The sequence below is a fragment of the Halyomorpha halys genome, unplaced genomic scaffold (assembly GCF_000696795.3).
Source record: "Halyomorpha halys isolate HHAL.00 unplaced genomic scaffold, Hhal_1.1 Scaffold472.1, whole genome shotgun sequence".
In the NCBI taxonomy this organism is placed as follows: domain Eukaryota; kingdom Metazoa; phylum Arthropoda; class Insecta; order Hemiptera; family Pentatomidae; genus Halyomorpha; species Halyomorpha halys.
The window spans coordinates 633,034-660,056 of record NW_027111148.1 but is presented as its reverse complement, the minus strand read 5'-3'; the positions used below and the strand labels follow the sequence as shown (position 1 = coordinate 660,056).

The window sequence follows — 27,023 nt, the reverse complement described above, 5'->3', positions numbered from 1 at the left end:
AATCTTCCAGTTAAAATATTTAAACTTGAATATTGTATCAATATAAGGTGCACAAAGAGCATGAACAAATTAAGGAGATGAACTTATCGAAAAAGATTAAGTCTATTTTTCAATATCATTCAGACCATTCCCCTCATTAAAGGGATTACGCCAGGGAGATGCCTTAGCCTGCCTTCTCTTTGATCTTGCACTCGAGAAGGCAGTGAGAGATGCTGGGATACAGACCAATGGTAACATCTTTAATAGATCTCTACAGCTCCTTGCGTACGCGGATGATATAGATATCATAGAACGTTCCTTCTAGGCTGTATCTGACGCTTTCCTTGCTCTGGTGGGACCTGCGAGAAGACTTGGCTTGGAAGTCAATGCGGAAAAAACAAAATATAGTTGCCTAGGCCTGGAGAGGAGGTGACCTTCGGGGAATACCAATTGGAGAAGACTAATGTTTTTGTATATCTTGGCTCATTGGTAACCCAAGGCAACCCACCTGAACAAGAGATTCGGCGATAGCAGCAAATTTGTGCTATTTTTCTATGGCAAGGCAGTTCCGGAGTGGAACTCTTTCCAAAAATAGAAGTTTTGTAATTATAAGACGATAGTGCACTCAGTTATGCTGTATGGTTGTGAGACTTGAACTACCACCCGGGCTTGTAAACAGGAACTCCTGCGACGTGCTGATGGTGTTGCTGCTGATGCAACAAATATGCTGGGGCTACAGAATTGGATGGCGCCTGCAAGGGACCGAGACATTATAACCGCAAATTTTGACTTATTCTTAGTTATATGTTTATCGTTTATAGTTGCCCACGGAGGGAAGGGGAGATAAAGGAAAATAATTTTAAAAAAATAAATATAATCGCAAAAGATAAAACAATAAAGAATTACTCCTTAGACGCCACGTTATTTTTTCTTGGAAATAACGAAAACCCCTAAGCATTATGCCCACAATATAGTTAAAATATACCACTATTTAAACAATTGTTGAATTATGACCACTGGCGAATACCTTTACATGTAGGTAACAGAAAATCTAGGGGTGTTACCTACCCACCTATTGAATTATTGTAATATTCTGTGAACAACAAAAAAAAAAAGGAAAAGTAAATTAACAAGTTGAAAGCAGAGAAAGAACAGCTAAACTATATCTCCAAAAGTTTAATAAGAAGAAGAAATATATATACAGAGAACGAAAAAGGAAAAAAAAGAATTCTTATCAATTAATAAAACAATTAAAACTTATAGGTAGACTTAACCTTAACTTATATGCTTAACCTTAATAACTATATTTACATTATTATTCTCTTATCCAGGTCATGCTGAAGAAACGTCACTGCACTATATCCCCACTGCTAGTGTTAGTGACCGTCCATTGAAGTAGAACACCATAATTTTAAAAAACAAAACATATATGACAACATTTCTCATACGGTGATATTCCAGTTCAAACAGTACAGACAGAGGGCCTTTAAACTATTACCACTTCACATTTAACAATCGTAACGTGTTCCGAAATCAAACTGTCACCTTCACTAAACCAAAACCCACGCGTCTGAACATACGTGTCCCAAAATCAAAACTGTCGCCTTCACCAAAAACAAAACCCACTCGTCTCAACATATCCCTCGTGTTTTGTTTTTACCATGACAACCGTAACACTCCTTGTCTACGCAGATATCGCAAGCGTTTTTATTTCACCATGGCAACCGTAACAACATTTGGCGGAAGCAGCTGGAGGAGGCCAGGATTCGACACAGGTTTGTAGAGCCACGCTAGTAATAGTATTCAGACAATCGAATTAGCATCATAAAATATCACCTATGTCTCCAGATCATAGTAGGAAATTATTTTGAGTACCAAGTATAGGAGGGGATTTTTTTCATACTTTTACTATTGAAGCTGATATAATATAAGCAACAATTCATAAAAAATGCACTGAAAATCAGTAGCTAGTCAATTTATTAAGAAAAATCTATATCTCAGGAAGAATTCGACGTACATTTATCTATTAAAGCTAATTTAATGAGCCATGAAGTAGTTTATGAAGTTTATATTTTTTACAAACTAAATTCAGAAAATTTTGATTTTTAGTTGCTCGTACTAAATGTTTGGGTTTATGAAAAACTGTATTCCAGGAAATATTTGATGTAAAGATGTCTGCCAGCACTCAAAATAAAGCTAGTTTAACGTACTATAATATAGTTTATGACACATACCTTCGTAGGGGGTCGTAGTTTTTATATTTTACGAAATAAATAAAATAAAAGCAGCTATTTTTTCTTCCTCCTAACTATACTTGGCTGACTCATCAACCTTGACTGGTAACTATACGTGGTTTTCATTAAAGTAATCACAAATTGGTGTGAAATAACTGACTTTTTTTTCCTCCAGGCTCTTGTACCATAACGTTCGTTCTCTCAGGTAGCTAAACTTTTGACCTCTACCTGTGAGTTCGGAAGACATAAATTAGATTTTGAAGACAGCTGTTTTCAAATTTAAGATGTATGTGAAAAAATTCCCTACATTGGCGAATCTAGATGGAGGAGATCTCCCCTTTTTTTTATTTAAATATTCTTGACAATTTTTTTCCAAGAAAGAAATTGTTGGTTTTGCTTTGGATTTTAAGTAAACCAGTAAGCTTCATGTCTTCATTTGTTAAATCAAATATATTGCTTCATATATATATTTTTATATTGCGCCCTCAAAAAAGCAATTTAGGATCCGTTCAAAAATATGTTGTTCAGGTTTGGAAAAATTAATGGTGTCTAAGGATGAGTTAGATATTTAATCCTCATCGTCAAAACCATAATTTTATAGATGGAGGAAGATAGTCCGAGTGGCGGTCAATAAAGGTGTCAAAATATTAAAAGAAAACTAATAATTGTAAACTAACGTTTCGCCCCACTTTGCAGAGCTTCGTCAGGGCTGTCTGATGGTAATACAAAGCACAACTGTTGTTCAGTTGTTCTTTTTTACTATTTTGATACCTTTATTGATACCCGGACTATCTTCCTCCAATCTACTTCATACGGTCAACTATCTTCCTCCAATCTACTTCATACGGTCAACTATCTTCCTCCAATCTACTTCATACGGTCAACTATCTTCTTCCAACATAATTTTATAGGATTGAACTTCGGAAGAAGACACACACAGCTTTGGTCACGTGTGTAGAATAATGAGATCTGTAAATTTCCCTAACTATCGACTAACACTAAAAAAAAAATCGAAGAATATATTATATTTCGATGAAGATATGACCACAATCTCCGAATATTCATTTATTTTACTTTATTCTGATGATTCGAAAAGACTTAAGAGTTGGTATTTTACCTTCCTAATGAGTTAAATATTTTTTATCCATAAAAGAGTTACCTGATTTTCGATATTAAATTATTTTTTATGCAGCTGGTTATGAGACTACCTCAGTCCCTTCAGAATATATTTATTTTCTGTTTAAAATCTTCTTAGAAGAAGATTCTTATATAAATATGACTATCTTTGTTTGAAATAAAATGAGTTTATATGTTATGGCGTTGCGTAATTGAAGGCCTCGCAACACCCACATATAGGATAATTATTGTAAGGGGCAAGGTTTTATAAAATCATTCATTTTAACAAGATTACATCTGTTTACTACTCAAATGAATTGTATTCATGGTTTCAATCGCAAAATTTGGAATTTGTGTAAGTATCCAAAATATCCTCACCCATTAACGATCATGGAAATAATTAAATTACTTAAGAATTTTTTTCTTCACAGTTCTATAATACAGAAAAAATAAAGTGCCTTATCTTTTGCACTGTCTATATTATTCTCATTTTTAACATGCTTCCTTAATCGACGTGAAGTACGAATGTAAGTTCTCTTGATGTTACAGAATTAATTAATAATGGATCATCAATTATTATTATTATTAAGTCGGGATTTTTTTTTAAATCAAGTAAATTCCAGATGAAGTCAGTAAATCAGTCACTCATGATTTGTGTCGAAAGGATTTCAAACCATTGTATTCTTTAGCACGTCAAAAATAATGTGTTAAGAACTGTTTCCTGTAAAGCTCATAAGCTCTCAAATTTCGGATAATTTTGTAAAATTTAAGACAAGCTATTCTGACAGGAGTTTAGCCTAATCTGTTATTAGGCTAAACTGCCGGATTTTTATGTCTTTTGAAGTTGCAAATTTGGTTTCTTACAATTGTTTTAGGTCCTCATGACATTAAAGAACATTAAAATTAAATGAACTTTTGCATGCACTATCCCTTTCTCATGTCTAATTTGACTGGACTAGTTGTTTTCCAATATGAATACCATTAAACATTAATTGATAAACTTTATAAGCTATGATGAAATATTGATTATAAAATTAATTTTATTGGAACAATTATTTATTTAAATAAAAATTCAGGGACTATTTTTAAAGGGATTTTTTTTGCTCTTCAGATTGAATAGTTTGCCACTGGCTCTTGTGGAATAGAACAAGCTTCGAACTATTCAAGGTGGAGTAATAGCACGAATCAACTGGAAAAAATATTGAAATGAATTTTATCAATTTAAAATTGCTCAATATTTGTTTGATTTAGGCTTCTGAAACTTAATAGCACACGCTGATAAATACGTGCGAGAAGGAAAACTACATGTGTAGTCAAAGAATAGCATGATATAAAAGTTAAAAACGCCATTTATGGAAACAGTAAAATTACTGACTATTTTTACCACTAAACACTTTTACTGAACTGAGATCCCAAGGCGTACTAGACTATTTGGGGCCTTTGGCATATTTATTTTGAGGCATGGAATGATCATAATTTTTGGGCTTTGGACGGATTTGTTTTTGAGGTCCGAGTTGGATCTATATTTGCAGCCCGTGCAAAATCATTTTGGGGTTCAGTGCACATACAATTTTAAGTTTTTGGGCAAATTTATTGGAAAAATGTTTTCCCACCTCGTCATTACATATGGTAAGGTTGTATGTTATAACAGTTCACTTCAAGGCGTATCCATATGACAGTTAAACGTGGCAATTAAGTCCACTGATATACCTGCACTATTAACGATAAGGCCAGACCCAGTGCAACATAACAGTCACGACACTATAATTTTCCTAACAGTGAACTATCAAATAGTTACACCATGCTAAACGAAAACTGTACGATAGTTCATTGTTAAGGCGAATGTATGTGACAGTTGCTTCACTGACATTACTTGTACTGTCAAGTATCACGCCATAGCAAGCGCGACAGTACAATCATCACTGTAACAATTATGCAGCTACAATTATAAAGATTGTAGTCACAGTGAAGTGGCGGATATTAGTTGGATAAGGCGGGTATTTTCAAGATGCTGAGGGGGTATTTTTTGGTCAAGAGAATCGGTAGCACTGATTGTTTCTATCTATACCTAAATCTCTTGAATCAACATTAAGTAACCATTTTATACCACAAATGTTAAGATGTATTTACTTTTGGCCGTTTGCAGCTGAGGGAGTTAAGTGACTGCTTCATGACTGAAGCGGCGCCGTTTCGAATCCGATCTGGGGAGGGGGGTCAACTTTCATGTCTATGGTGGTCCAACGAAATGAAAACTTGACCCCCCACCATGGTTATAATAGGTTGGTTACCTCTAGATAACCTCCGTATGTTAGAAATTACTAGGAAGAGGGTCATACAAAAAAATGTCACTACTCAGCTTGAATAGTGGCACATCTAAAAAAAAAATTAATTTTGTATTTTTCGTTTTCTATTGATTGTTACTCCTTACTTTTTCAGCTAAAAGTGTAATCGGAATAACTGCTCTGCTGGCAAGGTTGCTAAACTGGTAAACTCATTAAGTATCCTTGAAACAAATACGCTCTTGAATCATAATGGTATTAATTAGCTAGACAAAAACATATATCTCAAAACCTATAAACCATCTACCTATACCAAGTACGTCATTTCCCAAAAGAATATGATTGAGTTTTTTTAGGAAAATACTACAGCATGGGCGTACTCAGAAGGGGCAGGAGGGTTCAGCTGACCCCCCCCCCTCCCTAGGAGTGAAAAAATTATTAATTTAATAAAAAATATTTGTTTTTTCAAGCAAATACTGATTGTACTAACTAATAAAAGCACTGCAACAATTACATATAATGTTCTTCAAATATTAGTTTCATTTTCCTTGTCTGGTGAAATGTCACAACCTGATTGACTATGGGTTGCCTCTTCCTCCTCAATTTTGATTCTGGGTATGCCCTTATACTCCAAATATCTGTATCCTTTGATAATCATTAAACTTAATGTTATAGATGAAACCTCCTGCCCCTCTTATTTGTTAAACTTTAATCTTTGGACATTAGTCAATTAATTTCCAAGTCTTTTATGGCAAAAAGTTTCATTTTAATGTGAATTTGATATTCGAATTTTGAACTAATTTTATACTTTCTTCATTTAAAAAAAACAGAACAAACATATTAAAACAAATTGTTTTGTATAACAAACCTTATAATACAAATTCTTCTTTTTTTATCTAGTTCTAAAAATTCAAAAAGAAGCATTCATCCATTCCATTCATTATAAAAATTAAAAAATACAAGGTAGGTTTTTAAAAATTCCTTTTGTGTTACAAAAACAAATGACTAGAATTATGATTATGTACTCATTAGGTATGATAAGTATTAAGAAGATAGAGGGATAGTGATTAATGGATTTAGGTCAATAGTTTTAGAAGTAAGACATATTTGCATTAAAATACTATTTCTTCCTACTAATTTAATAATTTTATTCCTTGTAAATACCAATATTTCCTTTTATTATCCAGCATCATACATTGTGAGAACTGATATTCAAAATTATAATAATAAAAATATATTTTATATACTGTACTTTAGTTAAATTAATGGCTAAATTGAATATCAGCCACTGTTTTTTATATTTTCCTTTTAGAATACATCCTTCTACTACTTTGGCTGTAAAACCTAATAACCTACTGCAACAAAACCTAATTCTTGTTTAATTCTGAGTAGCTAAGTTTAAAATATTTGTTTTATTATTTTTACTTTTGGTTAAAATTTTCAATAATGAACCTTTGTAATCAATCAAGGGGTTTTAGGTTTTACATTTCAAAGTATATAGTATACAAAAATTGAATAAAAACCTTCTGCAGACAGCTTTCCTCTGAACCTACTGAGCCCATTCTTTTGAGATTCACCACTAAAGTCACAGGTCACTCCAAAATGATTCTCAGAATTCGTTCATTTTGTTTCAAATTGGTAGTGGATTAAGGATTTCATATGCCAATATCCGTGTCATTTAAAAAAAAAAAAAGATTAACTATTAACTGTGAATTAAATAAAAAAATGTGTAGGCTTTGTATTATAATGGTGCGATTCACTTGTATTGTTTGTTATTTACTTGTATAATAAATATTTAATTTATTAAATAACTAATAAACCATGATGTAATAATTTACTATTTTTTTAATTTTAACTTTTTTTTTTTCAGGTATTCAGACATGGTCAAAGAACTCCAGCAGATACATACCCAAAGGATCCATATATAAAAGAGAAGTTTAGCCCATATGGATGGGGAGCTCTAACTAATGTAAGAAATCATAAAGAAAAATTTTATTTTATGGTTATTTAGATATTATCGGTGCTCTATTATAAGACCAAATTCAACAAATTGAATACTTTCATATATTTTTTATTGGTTATTTTTTTTTTAGAAATGGTCATTGATGTTAGTTTGTTTAACAATCCTCTTCAACTTTTTTTTTTATTCAAGATTTTTTCTTTTTAATTTTAAATACTATTACTTTTACTTCCAGGAAGGAAAAAATCAACAATTTGAAATTGGAAAAGATTTGAGGTTACGATATGATAGATTTCTTGGGAAGGCGTATACAAGTGACATATTAGAAGCATGGACAACAGATTCGGATCGGACCAAAATGTCAGCTGCCCTGGTTTTGGCCGGGTTATTCCCACCAGTAGAGGAACAAATATGGAATAAAGATCTTCTTTGGCAACCAATACCTACTTCTTACCAGAAATTGGCAGAGGATAAGGTGAGGAAATTTATTTTATTTAAAAACTATTAACTATTCTTGTTAAAATTAAGTTTCATTTGACACTTTCTACTTTCTTGCTTGGATAATTCCATTCTAGATCAATAAAGCATAATATAATTCAATAGGCCAGTCATCTGATCCAAAAAATTTCTTTTGATCTATATCATAACATCCTTATAGTTTTGGCCTTCTGATCTAATGACAAATATTAAATACATAAAAGAAATTTGTATACTTTCTCTTTTTAAAATTTAGCTATTATTAGTCCGTGGGTGCCCACGCTATTCAGAGGCTGTAGCAGAGATAATAGCTAACCAAGTCGCTGAAACGATAGCGAAACAAAAGGATCTCTATGATTATCTTACCGAACATACTGGAAAAAATGTGTCAGATCCTGATGCTGTAATGGACATATTCAGCACTCTAAAAGCAGAGGTAAAGAATATTTAATTCTATTTGTTTTAAATAACCAAATATGAAATAATAGAGTAAAATGTTAATAATGATGTGGAATACATCCCTATAAAATGCAATACAATTCAAAACAACTTTTTTTTTTTACAAAATAAACATAGGAAAAAAAAGTCATTTGAAAAATAAAAATTTGTAGGCTGTGTAAGTTATTTCTAAAATTCAAAAGTAGTCTATTTAGGGAGAAGTTGGTAAGAAGTCAGGAATGAAAAATACAGTACCAAAATAAACTTATTTTAATGCAGACCAATGTTTCAGCCTAAATATTAGTACTTCATCAAGGCTAAGCAAAACAAGATAAAAACCAATATGAAATATGGAAACGAAAAAAAAAAATACATAAGTATGAAATAATATGAAAATAATAATTAGGATTATTAAAAAAAAAGTAATTATGAAAAATTAGAATTAAAAATATGAGAAATGGATGAAAAAATGAGATATGAGATATATAATAAAATATATAAAAATGTTTTACCTGAAAAAAACTACAAAACATAGAAGCATTTGTGATATAATGTGGCATAATATAATATATAATGAGGCATAACATAATTTGTCATACATGTAGAAGTTTCCAATATTGTTTTTTATTTTTGTATTTGTATTTTAGGATTTCTTAAGATTGAAGCAAAGAATAAGATAGTTTAACTATCTAATCTATCTTCATAATCTAACTAAGATTATGAAGTAATAATGAATCACAAAACATCGAGTGGTCTTGGCTTCAAATTATTCATAAATGTTATAAATATTTTGTATTTATTCATTTTTTATTATTACTAACAATGAGAACTGTTTATTTTTTCAAAAAGACAAAATTAAAGGTACTTTAGAGCAAATTTTTTTTTAAAAATTGGTCATTTAAGCCCTGTCATTTCAATGAGGACAAAACCTAGCTGATATCAAAGACTATTTACTTGCACATTGGCATGCTGAGTTTGATAAAATCATGAGAATCGTTTTCGATAAAATAATTTTATACTTGATGTACGAGTTTTTCTTTCGTGGCCAACATTCTAAGTAACTTGTCCTTGAATTACTTCTGTAGTCAAGAATATTATAAAGTACTGTGTGTTTTGTTCCCTATTATATCTGCCTATCATATGTTTTGTACAATTATCTATTTCAGTTTAAGTGGTTCAAAACCTAATATATTCTCAATATATCATAAAAGTTCAAAAGATGTTTGTATTTGTTTTGTTTTTTGCAACAATGTTGTAACAGTTCACTTATAGGAAGAATTTGGATTAAAATTGCCATCTTGGACAAATGAAATATATCCAGATGAAATGGCGAAAGTAACAGCTTTTAGTTTTATCGTCAACACTTACACCGATGAGTTAAAAAGATTGAAAGGAGGTAAAATAAACTTTTAATTATCAAAATTTTCAATTATTATGTCTTATATAAAGTAAATATTATTCTTTTAGGACCACTACTAAAGAAAATTTTGAATGATTCTAAAAAGAAAATGAACGATAATTCATTTCAAAAGAAGCTCTACTTGTATGCAGGCCACGATTCAACAGTTGCCAATGTTTTACAAGCTTTGAAAGTTTGGGATTCTCAAATTCCTGGTTACAACATACTGACATTAATAGAATTACATAAAATAGAAGATGATTATAAGATAAAGGTAATAATTATTATTATATTGAGATTACTATTTATTTTTTTCATGAAAATTTAACATAAATAAAACATTAATATGATATAATAATGTTAACTGGAACAGTCATTGATACTGATTAGTTAAACTTTGTGAAACAAAATTAGGAATAGTGAGGATCTGATAAGGTTCTTAGCCTGTAAACGTATTTCAAACATATAGATTTTTCATCCAAAAGAAAACATTCATTCCAATATATGATCTCTTGAAAATTTGTTGGATTCCTCTTCTTTTTTTTTTTTTTTGCATACACTGTATAAATTCATTAAAAAAGTAGTTCAACTTTAATTTTTTTATTTTTGCATAGGTTTTCTTGAAAAATTCAACTCATGAGCCTTACCTGCTTACAATACCTGGATGTGAAGAAATGTGTCCAATGAATAAGGTATTAAGTTTAACAACTGCTGTTATTCCTGATAATTTAAACGAAGAATGCATTGCTAAGAAAATGGATTATAAACCTCCACAAGATGGAGGTCCTTAATGTTAATTATTTTTGTTAACTGTGATATTATTAGATATGATGCAAAAGAGAAGTGCATTGTAAATACTTATCTATAGAAAATAAAAATAATGATTTTGAAACGAATTAATGTCAATTTTTGAAAATATATATGTATATTTTAAATTATTCACAAAAGATTATTTTGTAACTAATTTTATTTAATAATAAGGTAAAGAATATCTAACTTATTAAATAATATCATGGGACAATATGGAAAATAAATATAAATTGATATGAAATCTAAGTTAAATAACCTTGAGACGAATGTCATTATTTATCATTAATTTCATGATTTTTGGTGGTTGTTTTTTAAGCTTTAGAAATAAAAGAAAACAAACTGAATCGTCAGAACTTTAATATTTTAGAAGAACTGGAAGCTAAATGCCTGGAAGACCAAGTAAGTAACCCTCTAGTCTGAATGAATCTAACTTTTAATCAATTAATGCATAGATTAAAAGTGGGATGTCACTAAAAGACTTTAAGCATCAGAGGACTGTATGAATTGTAGAACGGTGAAACAGTGCAAGTGTTTTAGCAATACTTCAAATGGAATTCCTTTAAAAAGAAGGAACACTGGCAATTCTGCCAAACTGACAATCAGATTATCAATCACTGCCTTCTAATACTTAAGGTTAAGGCCCACAGTAATCAAGCATAGTTAAGAGCTCTGCACACTTATGCGCTCTATCCATTAAAGATGGAACTACACCATTACCTTTTACATTATAATTATCTGTAAACCATTTCCAAACAATATTAATTTAAATAAAACTGTAACAGCATACATAATTAGCATTTAAATTTAATACTGCATCCATGCTATATATGTAATGGTAAAGATATACCCAAGAAAATTAATATGATTCAACTACCTCTCAATTTTGCTTATTTCTTGAGCCAATGCACAACTTAGTTTACTTTAACATAAAGGAAGGTTTGTGTATATGTATTTGTTGTAAATATAGATTTAGGAGGCAGGAAAAAAAAAAAAAATAAATAAGAGGAAGGAATAAAAAGGAGGCGGTTAGTGCCAGGAAAAGTGAAGACAAAAGCAGACCTTATGATGGCAGAAGAGTTAAACCAGCTACCTTCTGTTTTAGCTTGGATTACAATTTTCCAATTAATTCTCAATGTAAACCCGTTTTCTGAGGGTCAGTGCTCCTCTTTTTGGCTTCATTTTCCTTTTGAAGGAGAGTAGGGTATTCCAACCCCTTGACTTTAACTGACCCATTGCGACCTGATTAAAGAAATAATTGAAACAATAAAAAGTAGTTAAGAAAAATAAAAATTAAAAGATCTTTAAAATTATGATAATTGAGTAATATAATACATCGCCTAAAGGAACTGTACAGTACTTCTCAGGAAATGGAAAGATTTCTACCAATTATTTTTTAGTAAACTAGAATTCAAAATTTTAATTGTTATTAATCTTAATTATGTATTATTGTAAAATCAAAAACATAAAAATATTTATGAATGGAATATGGTCCGGGTGGGGTAAAAAAAAAACTCAAATAGTAGATAATTATACTATTTTATTGAGCCAACGTTTCGCCCCACGTTGCAGGGCTTCGTCAGGGCTAAAAAAGATACAAACACTATAGTTACAAAAAGGAAAAACATAAGTGTAAAATAACAGGAGTATAAAATGAAAAGTAAGATATAATAAGAAAAATTAAAGGTTGTAAATAGTAAATGAAAAGGGTAATAGTAACAGATATATAAGAGAAGAAATATTAAGAAAGTACAAATAAAGAGATGAAAAAAGAAAAAAAAAATACAAATCAAATGATGAGACAGAATGCATACCTGTTTAGACTGCAGTCAAAACACAAAGTGATGGTTGGTATTGGGAGGAGTGGGGATGGCAGTATTGCCACAATAACGAAAATAATTTGTAAAGTAAACATAGTAAAAAATGTAACAATGTAAAATGTAATGATCTCAACTCTTTCTCCCACCTGCTATTTATTTCTTTGCAGATTTTAAGTATTTGTATACCTCTATAGCCCATGAATATTTTGTTAAAGGGTTTAAAATTTGTATTCCAATGAACTGAAATTAAAGAAGTACCTTAATGAAGGTTTCACTCTTTTTAAGGTTTGATTCATTTGAATAACCTATCCTAATTAACTTTGTATTGAAATGAGTTGGTTAGGGGCATGCCTTTTGCTTTGGTCTGATTTGATTGGCCATGTACCTCATTTAAAAAATTTTATTTAGAGGAAAGTTGCATCTCTTTGCACTAATATCCTCTGAAATATTATTGAGTGAGTTTACCTTCAAGTCCAACTAAATGAAGTGTTGTACTCTTATGAACACTTATGCACAAATCTCCATTTAATTTTCCTGATTGATTTGCTTTTAGTCAGAACCATTTTTCTGCCTTACCTAGTCACTGAAACACTACTTTTAATGTTCTCCTAGATTTTTTTTTTGTTTACTTCCTTACAGCAATTTTAGCCATTATTCTACAGGTGACCACCATATTCTCACTAGATTGAAAAGGTTCCATTCTATATGGTAATCACAAAATGAAAGTCAGCCTAAGCTGGAATTGAACCAGCATTGCTGGTTTTAAAGTGCTCTTATAGATTGGGCAACATATCATAATAGACATTACCCATAAAAGTAGCCTGTATTGCTGTTTCCAGAATAGCTCTCTCCTCAGCAAAGTTAAAAATCAGGCAGGCTAATAAAACACTCTCCATACTTGAGAGGAACTTCTCGACTAAGTGTAAGCCAATGAACAATGAACTTATTATTATGAACGTTTCATATATCATCAATTCAATCAGGCAGACAAGTTTAGGAGAAATTAGGTCAAAGTCCTTCATATCTCATTTCTGTCAGCATCAAATACAATTTTAAAATCAGTAAACATATGTGACCAATTTAATTTTCAATGATCATCCTTAGTGACAAGATTTGTTAAGTAGTTGATGGCCCTCTTCTGAAGCCTGGTATTTTCCAAGAAAATTTTCTTGAAAGAACCTATTGAAGAGGGATTTAAAAAGCTATGTAGTAATAGAGCGACACCCTTATTTATTACAATCAGTTAGATCATCTTTTTTTGTAAATTGAACGAACTATCCCTACACTATTTCTCAATCTTCCAGCATGAATTCTTCCTCCCATAAGGCAAAGATGAGGTTGAAAAGCACTTCTTTTTTACTGCTTCCACTATTTATAACTTTTGTTTGGATTTGATCATATCCTGAAATTTGATATATTTTTTCATTTTAACTAGGCAGTTCTATTTACTAACGTATTTAATATTTGACACATATACAATAAATCCCATTTTTCAATTAAATTTCATAACTTCGTTTTTCTTATAGGAAGGCTACACATATTTGGTCCCCCCAATTTTTTTTTTTTTTTTTAAACAAGCTAGGATGGATTCAGCAGTAAGAGATTCTAATTTAAAGTAAAAAAAAAAAAAAAAAAACAATGTAATAATAATAAATAAAAGCACAAAAACCATTTTTGGTCATTAAAAATCATGAAATATTTTTACTGAAAGGATCTAGGGCAATGGAGTAGATGAATAAGTGGCAGTATCATTTATTCAAATAAATGTGTAAACCACACATAAATATTTTATAGAAAACAGTTTTTTTAAATATAACATTACCAGAAAAAAAAATTTTAACAAAGAAACAAAATAAAACTGGGACCGGAAGATATATTACACCAATGACACTTTGTTTAAGAATAAAAAAAAAAAAAAAAAAGGTATGGAATAAAATAACAATAAAATTAATAAAAATTATGAATTTTCGGAACTATACATATGAAATTGTTGACTAATTCTATAAATGTTCGCAAATACACTTATGAAGTAGATCTTGCAAGCGATTCAGCCTTCTGTACAACTTCTTCGATGGGACCGACCATGTAAAAAGCTACTTCAGGAAGGTGGTCTAATTCGCCTCCTAAAATCTTCTGGAATCCCTGAAACATTAAAGTAAAATACAATATTTTACAATTTAAATAAATAATTAAATTTTAAGATTATACTCTTTTATTATAAACATGATTCAATCATTTAAATACAGAACCACACAAACATTATTTTAACTTAGTTCAAGAAATGAAAACCAATTTCAGTTTCAAGAAGTCCTCTATTGGCACCAATGTTACTAAAGAGTTTAACAAACTTTATTTTTGTAATATAAAATTGTATTTACCTTAATGGTTTCTTCAAGGGGTACAAGTTTGCCAGCATGACCTGTGAATACTTCTGCAACCTGGAATGGCTGAGAAAGGAACCTTTGAATTTTCCTGGCTCTTGCGACAGTCAACTTATCTTCTTCTGACAATTCATCCATACCCAAAATAGCAATAATATCCTGAAGGGACTTGTAGTCCTAAAAAATAAATATAACCATTAAGCAAGCTAAGTCGAAGAAGATACTGTACACTTAGTAAGAGTATCAAGTATTCTTGAATTAAAGATTACCTGGAGGATCTTTTGTACTCCTCTGGCAACATTGTAATGCTCAGCACCAATGATGTTGGGATCCATAATTCTTGAAGTGGAGTCAAGAGGATCTACAGCGGGATAGATACCCAGCTCGGCGATAGCTCTGGACAATACGGTGGTGGCGTCTAAATGGGCAAAGGTGGTAGCAGGAGCGGGATCAGTCAAGTCATCAGCAGGTACATAAATAGCCTGATAATTGAATTAAAACAAAATTAAATTTGTATTGTTGCACTTACTACAGAAAAATGCATAATGGCAAGTTTCAAACCTGTACTGATGTAATTGAACCCTTCTTGGTGGTGGTAATTCTTTCCTGCATAGTACCCATGTCAGTGGCCAATGTTGGTTGGTAACCTACAGCTGAGGGGATACGACCCAACAGAGCAGATACCTCTGAACCTGCCTGAGTGAAACGGAAAATGTTGTCAATGAACAATAGTACATCCTGACCTTCTTGATCCCTGAAGTATTCAGCAACAGTCAAACCAGTCAAAGCAACCCTAGCCCTGGCGCCTGGGGGCTCATTCATTTGTCCGTACACCAACGCTACCTAAAATATCAGGATAAAAATTTAGAAAATAATAAACATAAAGCCAAAATAGAACACAATGTTTAAAATCTATATGTCTATTTTTCTAAGGCTAAATATTCAAAAATAACATATAAAAAATAAAACCTTAGAGGTCTTGTCCTTCAGTGAAATAACACCAGACTCAATCATTTCATGATATAAATCATTTCCTTCACGAGTTCTCTCACCGACTCCGGCAAATACTGAGTAACCACCATGGGCCTTAGCAACGTTGTTGATAAGTTCCATGATCAACACAGTCTTTCCTACACCTGCTCCTCCAAAAAGACCGATCTTACCACCTTTGGCATAAGGAGCCAAGAGGTCTACAACTTTAATACCTGTAATAAAAAATAATTTGAGCAAATAGAATCAATAATAAATTTGACATTAAAATATAAAGAAAAAGTTGCACCTGTAACTAAAATTTCTTGTTCAACACTCATGTCCACGAATTCTGGAGCATCAGCGTGGATTGAGGCATATTTGTCAGTTGTAATGGGACCCCTTTCATCAATGGGCTCACCTGGAGTAATTAATACAATTCATAACTTTCAGATATACAGTAAAACAAAAGTTACTAACAAATAATTATAATCTATTTGTTTTACCAATCACATTGATGATCCTGCCGAGTGTTTCAGCACCAACAGGAATCCTAATGGGAAACCCGGTATCAAGAACATCTTGTCCTCGTACAAGACCTTCGGTACCATCCATAGCAATTGTTCGGACGGTGTTTTCACCTGGAGGGAAATAAAAATTTATAACAATACTAACAAGAGTTAAGAATACTAATGAAACTACAATAATTTCATAATTTAAAAAATCAGTAATTATATATAACACATACCAAGATGCTGAGCAACTTCAAGGACCAGCCTTGGGCTCCTGTTCTGTACTTCAAGAGCATTGAGAATGGGTGGAAGGTTGTCATCAAACTGGACGTCTACAACGGCACCAATGACAGCAACAACTTTTCCCTGGGCTCCTTTTGCAGCTGTGGCATAAGCTATAAAAAAAAAAAAAGGTCATAGATTAACAATCAAAACAAAAATATTAAAAAAATAGTAATGAACTGAAGTTAAAACAATATCATGAAACAATGACCCAAATTTATGGTCAATAATTACACATTTTATATGCTCATTCCTACCAATGATGATGCCAGCTTACAGCTAGAGGCATTCCTGAAGTATTGAATTTTAAATTCATAATCTCGGCTTCAGAAAAGTGAGTGCTCGATGGATTCAGATATTGTTGACTGACAAACATTGAAACTTTTCATAAAGTCCCTGTGAGAATTTTTTATACATATTCTTCAAAGAGAATGATTCAAAAGCAATGAAGAAGCAGAGGAGTATTTGCTTAATTGGCTGACCTTACTAAATTGAGGTAGATAAAAGCATGGGAAAGCATAATCGAAGGATTTGAATGGAAATTACTCTATACAATTACAGGGGCGATCTGGGATCAGAACCTTAAAACAGAACAGCTTGAAGTGATTACAGTCAATATCTCATAATATGAAAGCAAGGAGGTTTAGATGGGCGGGGCATGTGGCTCAAACCAATCCATCAGGATGTCTCTAGACCACAATGCCACTATAGTTGGCAAGAGACTACATAGGAGGCCAAAAACCAAATGGACAGACAGAATCAACAAAGATGCGAAAGAGCTACATGAGGCCAAAAACCAAATGGACAGACAGAATCAACAAAGATGCGAAAGAGCTACATGCAGCAAATTGAAAAGTAGAAGCCCAAGACAGGCAGGCGTGGAGAAGGCTAGTTCGGGTGGCCAAAGATCTACAAGGTCTGAAGAGCCAACAGAAGAAAAAAATCATGGGATATTGCAGCAACTTGCAAACTGTTGATTGAAAGGAAATGTAATGATTGATTTTTTTTTAACGACAAACAATATTAAACTCTTTATATCAACAAACAATCAAATAATTTTCCCATTGAGTCTTCTGATTCAGGTAAAAATAAGTAAATAAAAATAATAGTTTTAATAACATACATAAATTATTTATGAGCCTTAACTAATTAATTTATGTTTTAAAACTATTTATGTACTGATGAACTGAACACCACAATTTTTCAATTTCTTGGACTTAGCAAGAAATGATAAAATCAATGGCACAGTTCTGTTCAGCTGGATGGGAAGCCATACTATTTTAAGCAATATATTTTCTTCAAATGGTTGATTAATCCTAACTTTAATATTAAATATGGCTTAAAATAAACATAAAAATGTTAAGATGTTCTGCCTGGAATGCTTGCAGAACCAGGAAATAGAGAAAAAAATGTTAATTGATTTTGTTAAATTTTGCCCTATTTTATCAATTATAAGACCAACATACACCTCAAATAACATATCGCTATTTTGCTTTATAAGAGACACATCTTTAAAAAAAAGAGGATTAATTTGTTGAAGGAATTATCCTAATAATTAAATTTTGTCATATCTTAGGTCTCATTTCTTAATAGACTTCCATCTTCATATTATTCCCTTGCATAATGGACTGTTCTCATTTATTTAATTGAACAAGGTATTTTTCCTCTTGAAAAGAAACAAATAAGTACAGACATTTAATATTCTCAGCCACAAATTAAATAACGAAGTCTTGAGTTGGACAAATTTTTAAGATAGTAACCAAGATGGGTTACTCTCTCTACTGGGGTCACCTCAGACACAACGGTAGTACCAAGTGACCTGAGTCCACAGAATATGTTAAATAAACCACTAATGTCTATGGAATAATCACCAGAATACATAAATACAAAGAAAAAAATTTCTTAAGTCAGACAAGGCAAAAGTAGCAATATTAAGACAGAACCGCTGATCGGTCAGGTGTAGATTGGTTAGAAGAAGGAATAGGATGCCATTTTAAACAGTTTAAGTAGAGGTGAAAAATATCAATAAAAAAAATATCATTTTTCTCAGATTAAATAGAGGTACAATACCTTCATGCTGGTTTCAAAAACTAACAAGGTCAAATAATTAAATTATCAAATAGAACGAAAAACTTAATTAAAAAAAAGAATTAATTTTAATAATTATTTAAAAAAATTAATACTTAAGATTTAAACTTCTTCAATTTTAATATTTAATTCATATTGTCAAAGATAATAATAATTCTGAAGACAAAAAAAAAATTATACATATTTGTATAGAAATTTAATACTTTTAGTTTCTTCAGGATTTCCAAGATCTTCAATTATAATTATACAAAAATAAAATTTGGAATATTGGTATTTAGGAAATAGAACTATAACATTAAATATATATAATCATTAATATATTTTTATAAATATTGAACACTGTCCTAGATTGATTCATTATAATTTAAGTAGCATAAATATTATAATTTATGAATAATATAAACAGTGGTTCTTATTTCATCAATAAGAATCTCTGGAAGATCATTTCATTATCACTAATCAATAAAGTGCCCTATTCTTACACAGAAGAATCAAAATTATTCCAATATAATTCCAAAAAATTAAATAGTTGAGTTAAAGCGTACTAATCTATATAGTGATTAGAAAAGGTGTGGAATATCTGGAATGTGTTATTAAAACTAAAATTGAAGAAATACTTCCATAAGTAGGTTAGTGAGATTAAATTCAGTCATCAATAAAGTTAATAAACAGAAGAGTTTCTTTCGCTGCTACTATACCTAAATATAAAGAAAATTTTACTTTTTAACAATTCAATTGATAAGGGTGGAACCAGAAGTTCGGAATCTGCCGATGGCCGTACTTGCGCAACTGGCAAGTAATAAGCTATGAAAAAAATAAATACTGCGAAAAAATAATGCTCACATGTTGCAGAAAGAGCTCCCGCACATCTGAGAGCTTCATTTTGAAGAAGTTGTGGGTTTAAGGATGATTTTCCAATCCTTAAAGCCCCGGAGGCAGCTCTTGCTACCGCAGTCAACATGGTGGTCAAAGAACAGAGCAGAAAAATCACGTGACCTTTCCTTAAATTTCTTCGCGCATGCCCAATCAATGCCACGTAGAAATCGTGCCAAACCTTCTGAGGTATAAGTATTTTATTATTTGAATTCTAAATAATTATGTCTTTTACTGCATCATTATCTACAATATCTTGAAATACTCTTTATAGTAATAGTTTGGATAACTTGGGGTGCTGCCTGAAATCAAGCCACCAACTACGGAAATAAATTTCTAACAGCTGATTGTCCGTTAATTTAGTTATCGAACAAACAAGTTAACATGGAGGAGGTTAAGTAGAGTGGATGCTGATTTAGCTCTATGTTTAGTAGAGCTAATACCATTGCTATGAATGATATTTGTATAAATAATTCATATAAACAAATAAAGACTAAATACATACCCGACATGTCTGGGAAAACGGCCACCCCTGTGTCAACTACTGACTTTGATGAAATCATTAAAGTTATGTGGGGTAATGAAGTGAAAGAAGATGTATTTAAAAGATGGAAACAAGGTTGGTTCTAATGATCCTGGTTTCCTTATTCAATCCCCAAGAGGTTTTTAAAGCTTAATCTGTAGGTTTTAGGTTTAGTCCAGATGAACCCACAGCTCTTCTCCAACATGAAGGTGGGCCTTGTGCAGTCCTTGCCCCTGTTCAAGCATTTATTTTAAAGTCTCTGATTAGTGACTGCTCAAAAAAAGATTCTAATTGGCATGAGGTTTGAACATATTTTCTAAATTTTAATGTATTTGAGATCAATAATTGTGTACAACCTCAATTTTATATTCCAGTTAGATCCCGAAATTGTTAGTAAATTATTAATTCGGGCTCTCTGTGAAATTCTTCAGCAAGCATACTCTGGTACAGGAAATAAATTTGTTCTTGTTCATATGAATGATGCTGATGTTTCAAACCAAGAAAAAAAAGCTTCCGTTGATGCTGAAGAAGAAAAAATTCAAGAATTATTACCATCTAATGATCATACTTATTTTCACTCACAATTAAGGTACACTTGTTTTAATTGGTTTGTTAATAGCCTATATTTTTCTAATTAAATGAAGATTATTATTTTCCTTTAATATAGAACAATGACTTTCGAAAGTTCTGAAGAAGTTGAAGCCTACTATTTGGAAAGGATAGATATGTTGAGGGAAACATTTGGTGTTTTACTGTTTCTTTACTCAGTAATATGTACTAAGGTAATTTATAATGTTATTTAAGAATTTGATGTGCTAAAAATTGTATAGGTAAATATCTAGGGTGAAAACTATTTTGTTATAAATTTCTGAATACATTCTGTTTTGATTAAAGATTTTCTGTCACTATATATTTTAATTTATGCTTTATAAAACATTAATTTATTTAAAGCAACAAATTATAATTATTTTTTAAGCCACTATGGTTGTCAGAGGAGTTAATGTAATGTATTTAAGCATTCATAATTTGAAATAAATTTGAAATATACACTCACACACACACACACAGAGGACCCTCATTATACATATGCAAAGTTCAGGGGACTATCCCGTATTTCTGACTATTATAATTGTTTTGTTCTCTTTATTCCTCTTTCTTTTAGGATATATTTGATAATATTTTGACTATCAAAGAGCATATTTTATCGATTAATTGTGTCTCTATCCTGAAATTACCTCTAATTTTATGTCCTATTATAGTATGGGTATCTTTTCTGTGCTTCATATTTGTGTAATATTAAGTTTCCAGTGTGATTACATGTAATATGTACTTTATCATTTAATTAATTTTTTTATTGGTATGACTTTTTGTATAACTTATTTTTGACTTTTTAAATTAGGGAGTTGAAGCATTGCACAGTGAAATTACTGATCCAGCCGAACCATTTATTGATTGTGAGTATGGTTATGGGAGCCAGAGTCTAATTAACTTAATGATAACTGGTAGGGCTGTAGCACACGTATGGAACAATGACCAAGACATCTGTGGTCTAAGTATGCTATAATTTACATCAATCTTTTACTAAAATTATTTGAGACATAGATTAATAGACAGTTGTAAGTTTTAGAAAAATATAAATTGTTTAATCAATATTTCGTTTAGGAAACTATAAATAAATAGATTAAAAGTTTGTGTTGTAAAAAAGATAGTGATCTACGCATACAAATGTTCAGTGCCAAATGTTAACATAATGCCTAGAATTTTTACTAAGAAATAATCCATTAAAGTGTCCTGAACATGAATCAGGAAAACTGGCTTTTGTAACCATCTATAGCCAGTGTAGAGGTCACTTCTCATCATATATTTTCAAAAGATTAAGTTGAGATCACAGTTTCCAGTTTATTTCAGTCTTTACCCAATTTCTTTATTGTGTTTCGTGACCTTTATTCCAAAACCTCAAAACTAGTTGTAAAACATACGCAGTTAGCCTTGCGGTTTATAGTTTTATTTTTAAATTCTTTTCTTTGTTTTAATATAATTTGGAGTTGTATAGTTTGATTTTGAAAATCAAAGTTACATTAAGATATAAACTTGTAATATATATCTTTATCAAAAGAATTTTATTTTAAATTTCAACTTTGTTGTCATTTCCATTTTGTTGGAATTCAACTTATAATTTCACAAAGTATTCTTTATTTTAAAATATTTGTTCTGTTACCTAGAGTGAAAAATATTATCTTTGCCAACAATCTTAAATATTTTTTTTTATCATGAGACTTAATGGGTTAATAATAACAAATACAAGCCTTAAATTAATATATTGATGTAAATTGACATTAAAAGAACAAGGAGTGACTCCCAAAAAAGTAAATTGTGAGCAAGATCAAATGAACCAAAGGAAGAATGATTTCTGTACCTATAAACGAGAGAAAAGGTAGCTTTTATAGGATAGATTAGATGGGTTCATATTGTGGAAGTATAAAATTCAAGCTGTGACTACCATATGTAATTTTTTTGACAGGATATATTGATATGGTTAGTTATTGTTAGAATAGTGGGAAAGACTTTCAGTGTCTATTCAGAAATAGAATTATTACCTCATTTAAGGAATAAATTGGGCAGTTAAAGTTCAATACTGATTTTACTTTCTCTCTAAAGAACACAATGGTGGAGAATGAGATATATTTGCTAGAACCTATCCCCATTGGCTCTAAGAGTTGTGGGACTGATATTATTTGATATGCAGAGTGGATTATTGCATTGGATTGTTGTCAAATTTGCTTGGAAATCTTTTAAGAGTCAGAAATGTCTTTTATAAAAGATGAAGATTAAATAGTAAGCATCATTACAATTCAGTAATTATCTTAAGATAAGATTGAATTATATAAATGAAAATTTTTTAAAGGGAGAAATCCTGTGTATTGTTTTTGAATAAATGTAAGTTCTTATTTAGATCTCTTTTCATGGGCATGAAAGAATCCATGGAAGGATAAGAGAAATTTGTAGATAGAAATTAGGCTGACACACAGAATCTTTGAGGGAATTTTCTTACAGGTTTAGAGTGGAATTAGCCTCTAACTTCCAAAGAGTTAGCAGTATTGGATTTTGACTCAGTAAATTCAGAAATCACTGTCATTAATATCAAACTGAACAATGAAACTTTAGATACTTGTTAGTGTAAGAAAATTTCATTTTGATGCATGATTATACAAATCCTCTTGTCACTAACCTTTTAGGTCTAATTTTACCAATGTTTCATTAAAACTAATAGATTTACTATAAATGAAAATATAAAATAATCTAATTTCTATACATGCTTCTTAATTTTGTTGAAGAGTGTTCATGTTCAATACTTTTGTAGTTCTTAAATATTTAATCTCTTAATTTTTATTTTAGAGTTGAAAGGAATCAATAAACAAAGTTCTGTTGGCTTCTTAACACTTCTAGAACATCTGAGATATTGTGAAGTTGGTTCATTTTTGAAAAATCCAATAAACCCAGTATGGGTTTTAGGAAGTGAGACCCATTTAACAGGTTAGTAAGAATGTAAATTAAAATAAAATAAAATAATTGTTTTCATGAAACAAAATCTGGGTACCATATTGTTTGCATACAGATTTTTTCTTTTCCTACTCTATGATTTTTAGCTCTTGTGATAATCAAATGAGGTAAAATGCTAGTTATAAAATTGTTTGACAACAGACTTTAATTTATATTAATTTCTTATATGCCTCTGATAAACATACCCTGGATTATTATTACAAATTGCATAATTTTTTTTTATTGGCACGACAGACCGTGGAGGTCCAAGGCCTCGTGTGATTTACTTAGGAAATACATCGCACATTTCTTGATGTGGTTTCCATAGAGTGGGCCCATCACTACTACGCCTATTTTTGTGAGTGCCACTCATTGGCTGACGGGCCTCACAAATGCCTGGGAGGGGAGATCGTGAGTGAGAATTGTGTTGTTATAAGCTTGAAAAAATCCCAGATACGGCCGGGGACACGAACTCGCAGTCTATGGTTTGGCAGACAGGTGTGTTACCACGCTGTCACCCCATTGCATGATGTTTAAGAAATAAAAAAGTAGTCCAGATCTTTACTTGTGGTATTGATTTGATTATTAGACCTTACTAAATATACTATAATTTTCTTTTGTTATTTATATTGGGCAAATTAAATGTGGAGTCTAGCTTAGGATATTTGTACTTTGGACTAGAATATATGAAATGAAATGAAAATCAATTTTTATTCTGGGACACTTGGTCCCCTAAGAATAACGATTTGAAACAGTTTTAGCAGCTATTGTCTGGCTACATTAACTTCTGAACATAATTAAATGAATCTATTAAATATTTAAATAAAATAAAATATGAACAAAAATACATATTTATCCATGCTTATATAGTTCACTGAAGTTTGATAGTCTAGCTAAGAGATGGATATATATTGGCGGTGTTTGAATGAAGTTGAGTAAGGAGCTTTATGGATGGATATGGTTGGATATGAGTTCCAAAATGGGGTAGCTCAGACAGCAAACGATTTTTCAAAGCAGGCAGTTCTGTAGGTGTATATAAAGATCGATAGGTTGGGATCTTGAGTTTAATTGGTGAATGAATAAACATAGGGTGAGAAGGTCAATGATATAGGAAGGTTTTTTGGTTATTAGGGATTGGAATATAAATGTGCCAAGGAGGTGAGGATACTGAGATAGGACATCTATCTCTGGATACTGAGATAGAGCCAACTTTTCTCGGAATAGTAATGCGAGATATGAGAACGCCTGGGAATACCAAAAATGAATCTTATAAAGCAGTTCATTAGTCTTTTTAGTCTTGTTTCTTGTTCAATGGATAGTCCTCCATACACTTGGCATCCCTAGTCGAAATGTGAGAGAATAAGGGAGGATACTAGAATGTGACAGATACTTCGAGGAAATAAATCACGGGATCTTGGGAGCTGTTTAAGGATTGAGATGGTTTTTTGAGTAATAATATGTGTATATATATGTAGAAAGAATATATGTAATAAGAAACCAGTATGTTTAGTCATTCTTATAATCTGTTACAAATAATAAAAATATCAATTCCTTAAGTAGTTTTATCAAAATGTTTGACTGACAATTTTTTTAGTAGTCTTTGTTTTGTGTACTATTTCATTTGGCATGTTCAGAAGTACTATAATTTAGTTTGAGAATTAATATTCGTTAATTATTCCATAAGTTTTACAGTTAATAACAACTTGTTCTGTTGTAGTGTTATTTTCCTTTGAGAAAAAACTTGTGAGCGCCGAAACACCAAATGATGTTGCTAGAAGAGTTTTTAAAAGTTTTGATCCAGAAGGTAGAAATTTTATTCCGGCCGACCTCCTTCAAGATGTAATGAGCGCTTTAGATCTTGTTGCTGACCCTGAATAGTAAGTTTGTATTTATCATTTAATTTTTATCTCTCATTCATTGTTGTATTAAACATTTATTAACATTTTCAGTGTAGATATTATGAAAAAAAAATTGGACTCTGAAAACTTGGGAATAATACTTCTTCCAGCATTTATGGACGAGTTCTTTCCAGAAGAACCAGTCAACATTCCTGATACATTTACATTATACCATTATAATGGCTTGATCCGTTCTTGTCCCAATAAAAAGGTGAATATTTTTTTAATGTATTCTATTTTTGACATAATAGAACAAGACAGCTTTTTTAAAATTGGAATGAAATTTTATTTGTTTAAACTTAAAGATAAATAGGCAATCTTCGTTTTTTATCATCCTGTTTTTAGTCATTTCAGAGTTACGCCATTAACTGATTTATACTAGAAACTGTTTATGTCAGTGTGAATTCAAACTTATGTTGCTTGAAAAAAAAATCGTAATTATATTCCACAATTGTACACCGGACAGGTTCAACTTATATATTATAAATATTTAGTGATTTGTACTTTTCTTAGGTTTTTGAAAAATATTAGCATAAACTCCAAATTTTTTAAAAATATATATATTTTAGAGTTCTCCTCTGTCTTCAGGGTTCTCTTCAAATTTTAATACAATGTAATAATAAAAAATAAAAATCATTTCTACACATTTTATTTAATTGAAAGTTTATATAAATTACTCTATAAAACAATTTTTTTTTTATATCACTCATGGACTGATAGCTCCCTTTGTCTGATCCATATAATTTACAAACATAAGGAAACCACTCATATTCCCCAGTCACACTGTAAGGAAGAAATTAACTTCCTCCTTTAGCAGCCTTAGCTTTGTTTTATTATTTTTCCATTTTTTGAATAATTTATCAAACATTATATACATATCTAATAAGTTTGCTATTTTCCTCACCATTATTTGGGGAAGAAATCGGTAATTCTGTTTTTCCTAAGACCACAACCATGTTTGAGGTGGTCTGAGTCCAAATGAAAGTCATCAGTGCAAAGTGGGTGGACACTTGAGGATGGATTGAGTGTAGAACACTTCAATTTAGAATCTTTATTATAAAAATGTAGAACAGTTTTTTCTACAATTATGTTTCTGAACTATACTTATTGAGCCCGTTGAAGTCGAGTGTGTTTATGTGTCACCTTAGCAACCTTAAAACGGCAACGGTGCTGATTTGAATCTGGTCTGGGTAGGTGACTTCCCTCTCTGGTCATGACAGGGTCGTAACCTGTAGATAATCTCCCCTATCTTCACCCCTTTGTGTAAGAAATGGTCTGGAAGGGGAGGGGGTAAACAAAAAAAAATAATTGCTTATTTAAATGCCTAACTTTTTCAGGATTTAAAGCATCTTTTTCCACTTAATCTACGATTGTGAATCATGTGACAGCTTTCCTTAATACTTGTATTCCTATAACAATATTTTGCTATGTATCCCATGGAACTATTT

The 27,023-nt window shown here is 31.1% G+C and overlaps 3 protein-coding genes across 4 annotated transcripts in view; 2 read left to right on the top strand and 1 right to left on the bottom strand.

Annotated features, from left to right (window-relative positions):
- LOC106683206 (venom acid phosphatase Acph-1) overlaps positions 1 to 10,778 on the top strand; it is a 13,882-nt gene extending 3,104 nt beyond the window's left edge. Inside the window, exons 2-7 of the mRNA XM_014424519.3 lie at positions 7,479 to 7,577; positions 7,804 to 8,043; positions 8,302 to 8,481; positions 9,756 to 9,879; positions 9,951 to 10,156; positions 10,497 to 10,778. Of these exons, the coding sequence (XP_014280005.1) occupies positions 7,479 to 7,577; positions 7,804 to 8,043; positions 8,302 to 8,481; positions 9,756 to 9,879; positions 9,951 to 10,156; positions 10,497 to 10,673 (1,026 nt within the window). The 3' untranslated portion in view covers positions 10,674 to 10,778. The remainder of the gene's footprint in view (positions 1 to 7,478; positions 7,578 to 7,803; positions 8,044 to 8,301; positions 8,482 to 9,755; positions 9,880 to 9,950; positions 10,157 to 10,496) is intronic.
- A 3,467-nt stretch (positions 10,779 to 14,245) lies between these two features.
- On the bottom strand, positions 14,246 to 19,742 carry ATPsynbeta (ATP synthase, beta subunit). The gene is made up of 9 exons (XM_014424491.2): positions 19,585 to 19,742; positions 16,608 to 16,766; positions 16,366 to 16,500; positions 16,170 to 16,280; positions 15,860 to 16,095; positions 15,452 to 15,733; positions 15,160 to 15,372; positions 14,888 to 15,067; positions 14,246 to 14,651 (listed from the first exon to the last, which is right to left on the bottom strand). Exons 1-9 carry the CDS (start codon positions 19,700 to 19,702, stop codon positions 14,532 to 14,534), a joined length of 1,554 nt encoding a protein of 517 aa, XP_014279977.1. The 5' UTR covers positions 19,703 to 19,742; the 3' UTR covers positions 14,246 to 14,531.
- A 136-nt stretch (positions 19,743 to 19,878) lies between these two features.
- LOC106683195 (ubiquitin carboxyl-terminal hydrolase MINDY-3 homolog) overlaps positions 19,879 to 27,023 on the top strand; it is an 8,545-nt gene continuing 1,400 nt past the window's right edge. Inside the window, exons 1-8 of one of the 2 annotated variants that reach the window (XM_067049222.1) lie at positions 19,879 to 20,233; positions 20,306 to 20,438; positions 20,512 to 20,726; positions 20,805 to 20,919; positions 21,537 to 21,690; positions 23,534 to 23,671; positions 25,395 to 25,554; positions 25,627 to 25,786. In XM_067049222.1, the coding sequence (XP_066905323.1) occupies positions 20,223 to 20,233; positions 20,306 to 20,438; positions 20,512 to 20,726; positions 20,805 to 20,919; positions 21,537 to 21,690; positions 23,534 to 23,671; positions 25,395 to 25,554; positions 25,627 to 25,786 (1,086 nt within the window). In that variant the 5' untranslated portion in view covers positions 19,879 to 20,222. Of the gene's footprint in view, positions 20,234 to 20,298; positions 20,439 to 20,511; positions 20,727 to 20,804; positions 20,920 to 21,536; positions 21,691 to 23,533; positions 23,672 to 25,394; positions 25,555 to 25,626; positions 25,787 to 27,023 lie in introns of both variants that reach the window. The other variant, XM_014424492.2, reaches the window with a different exon arrangement.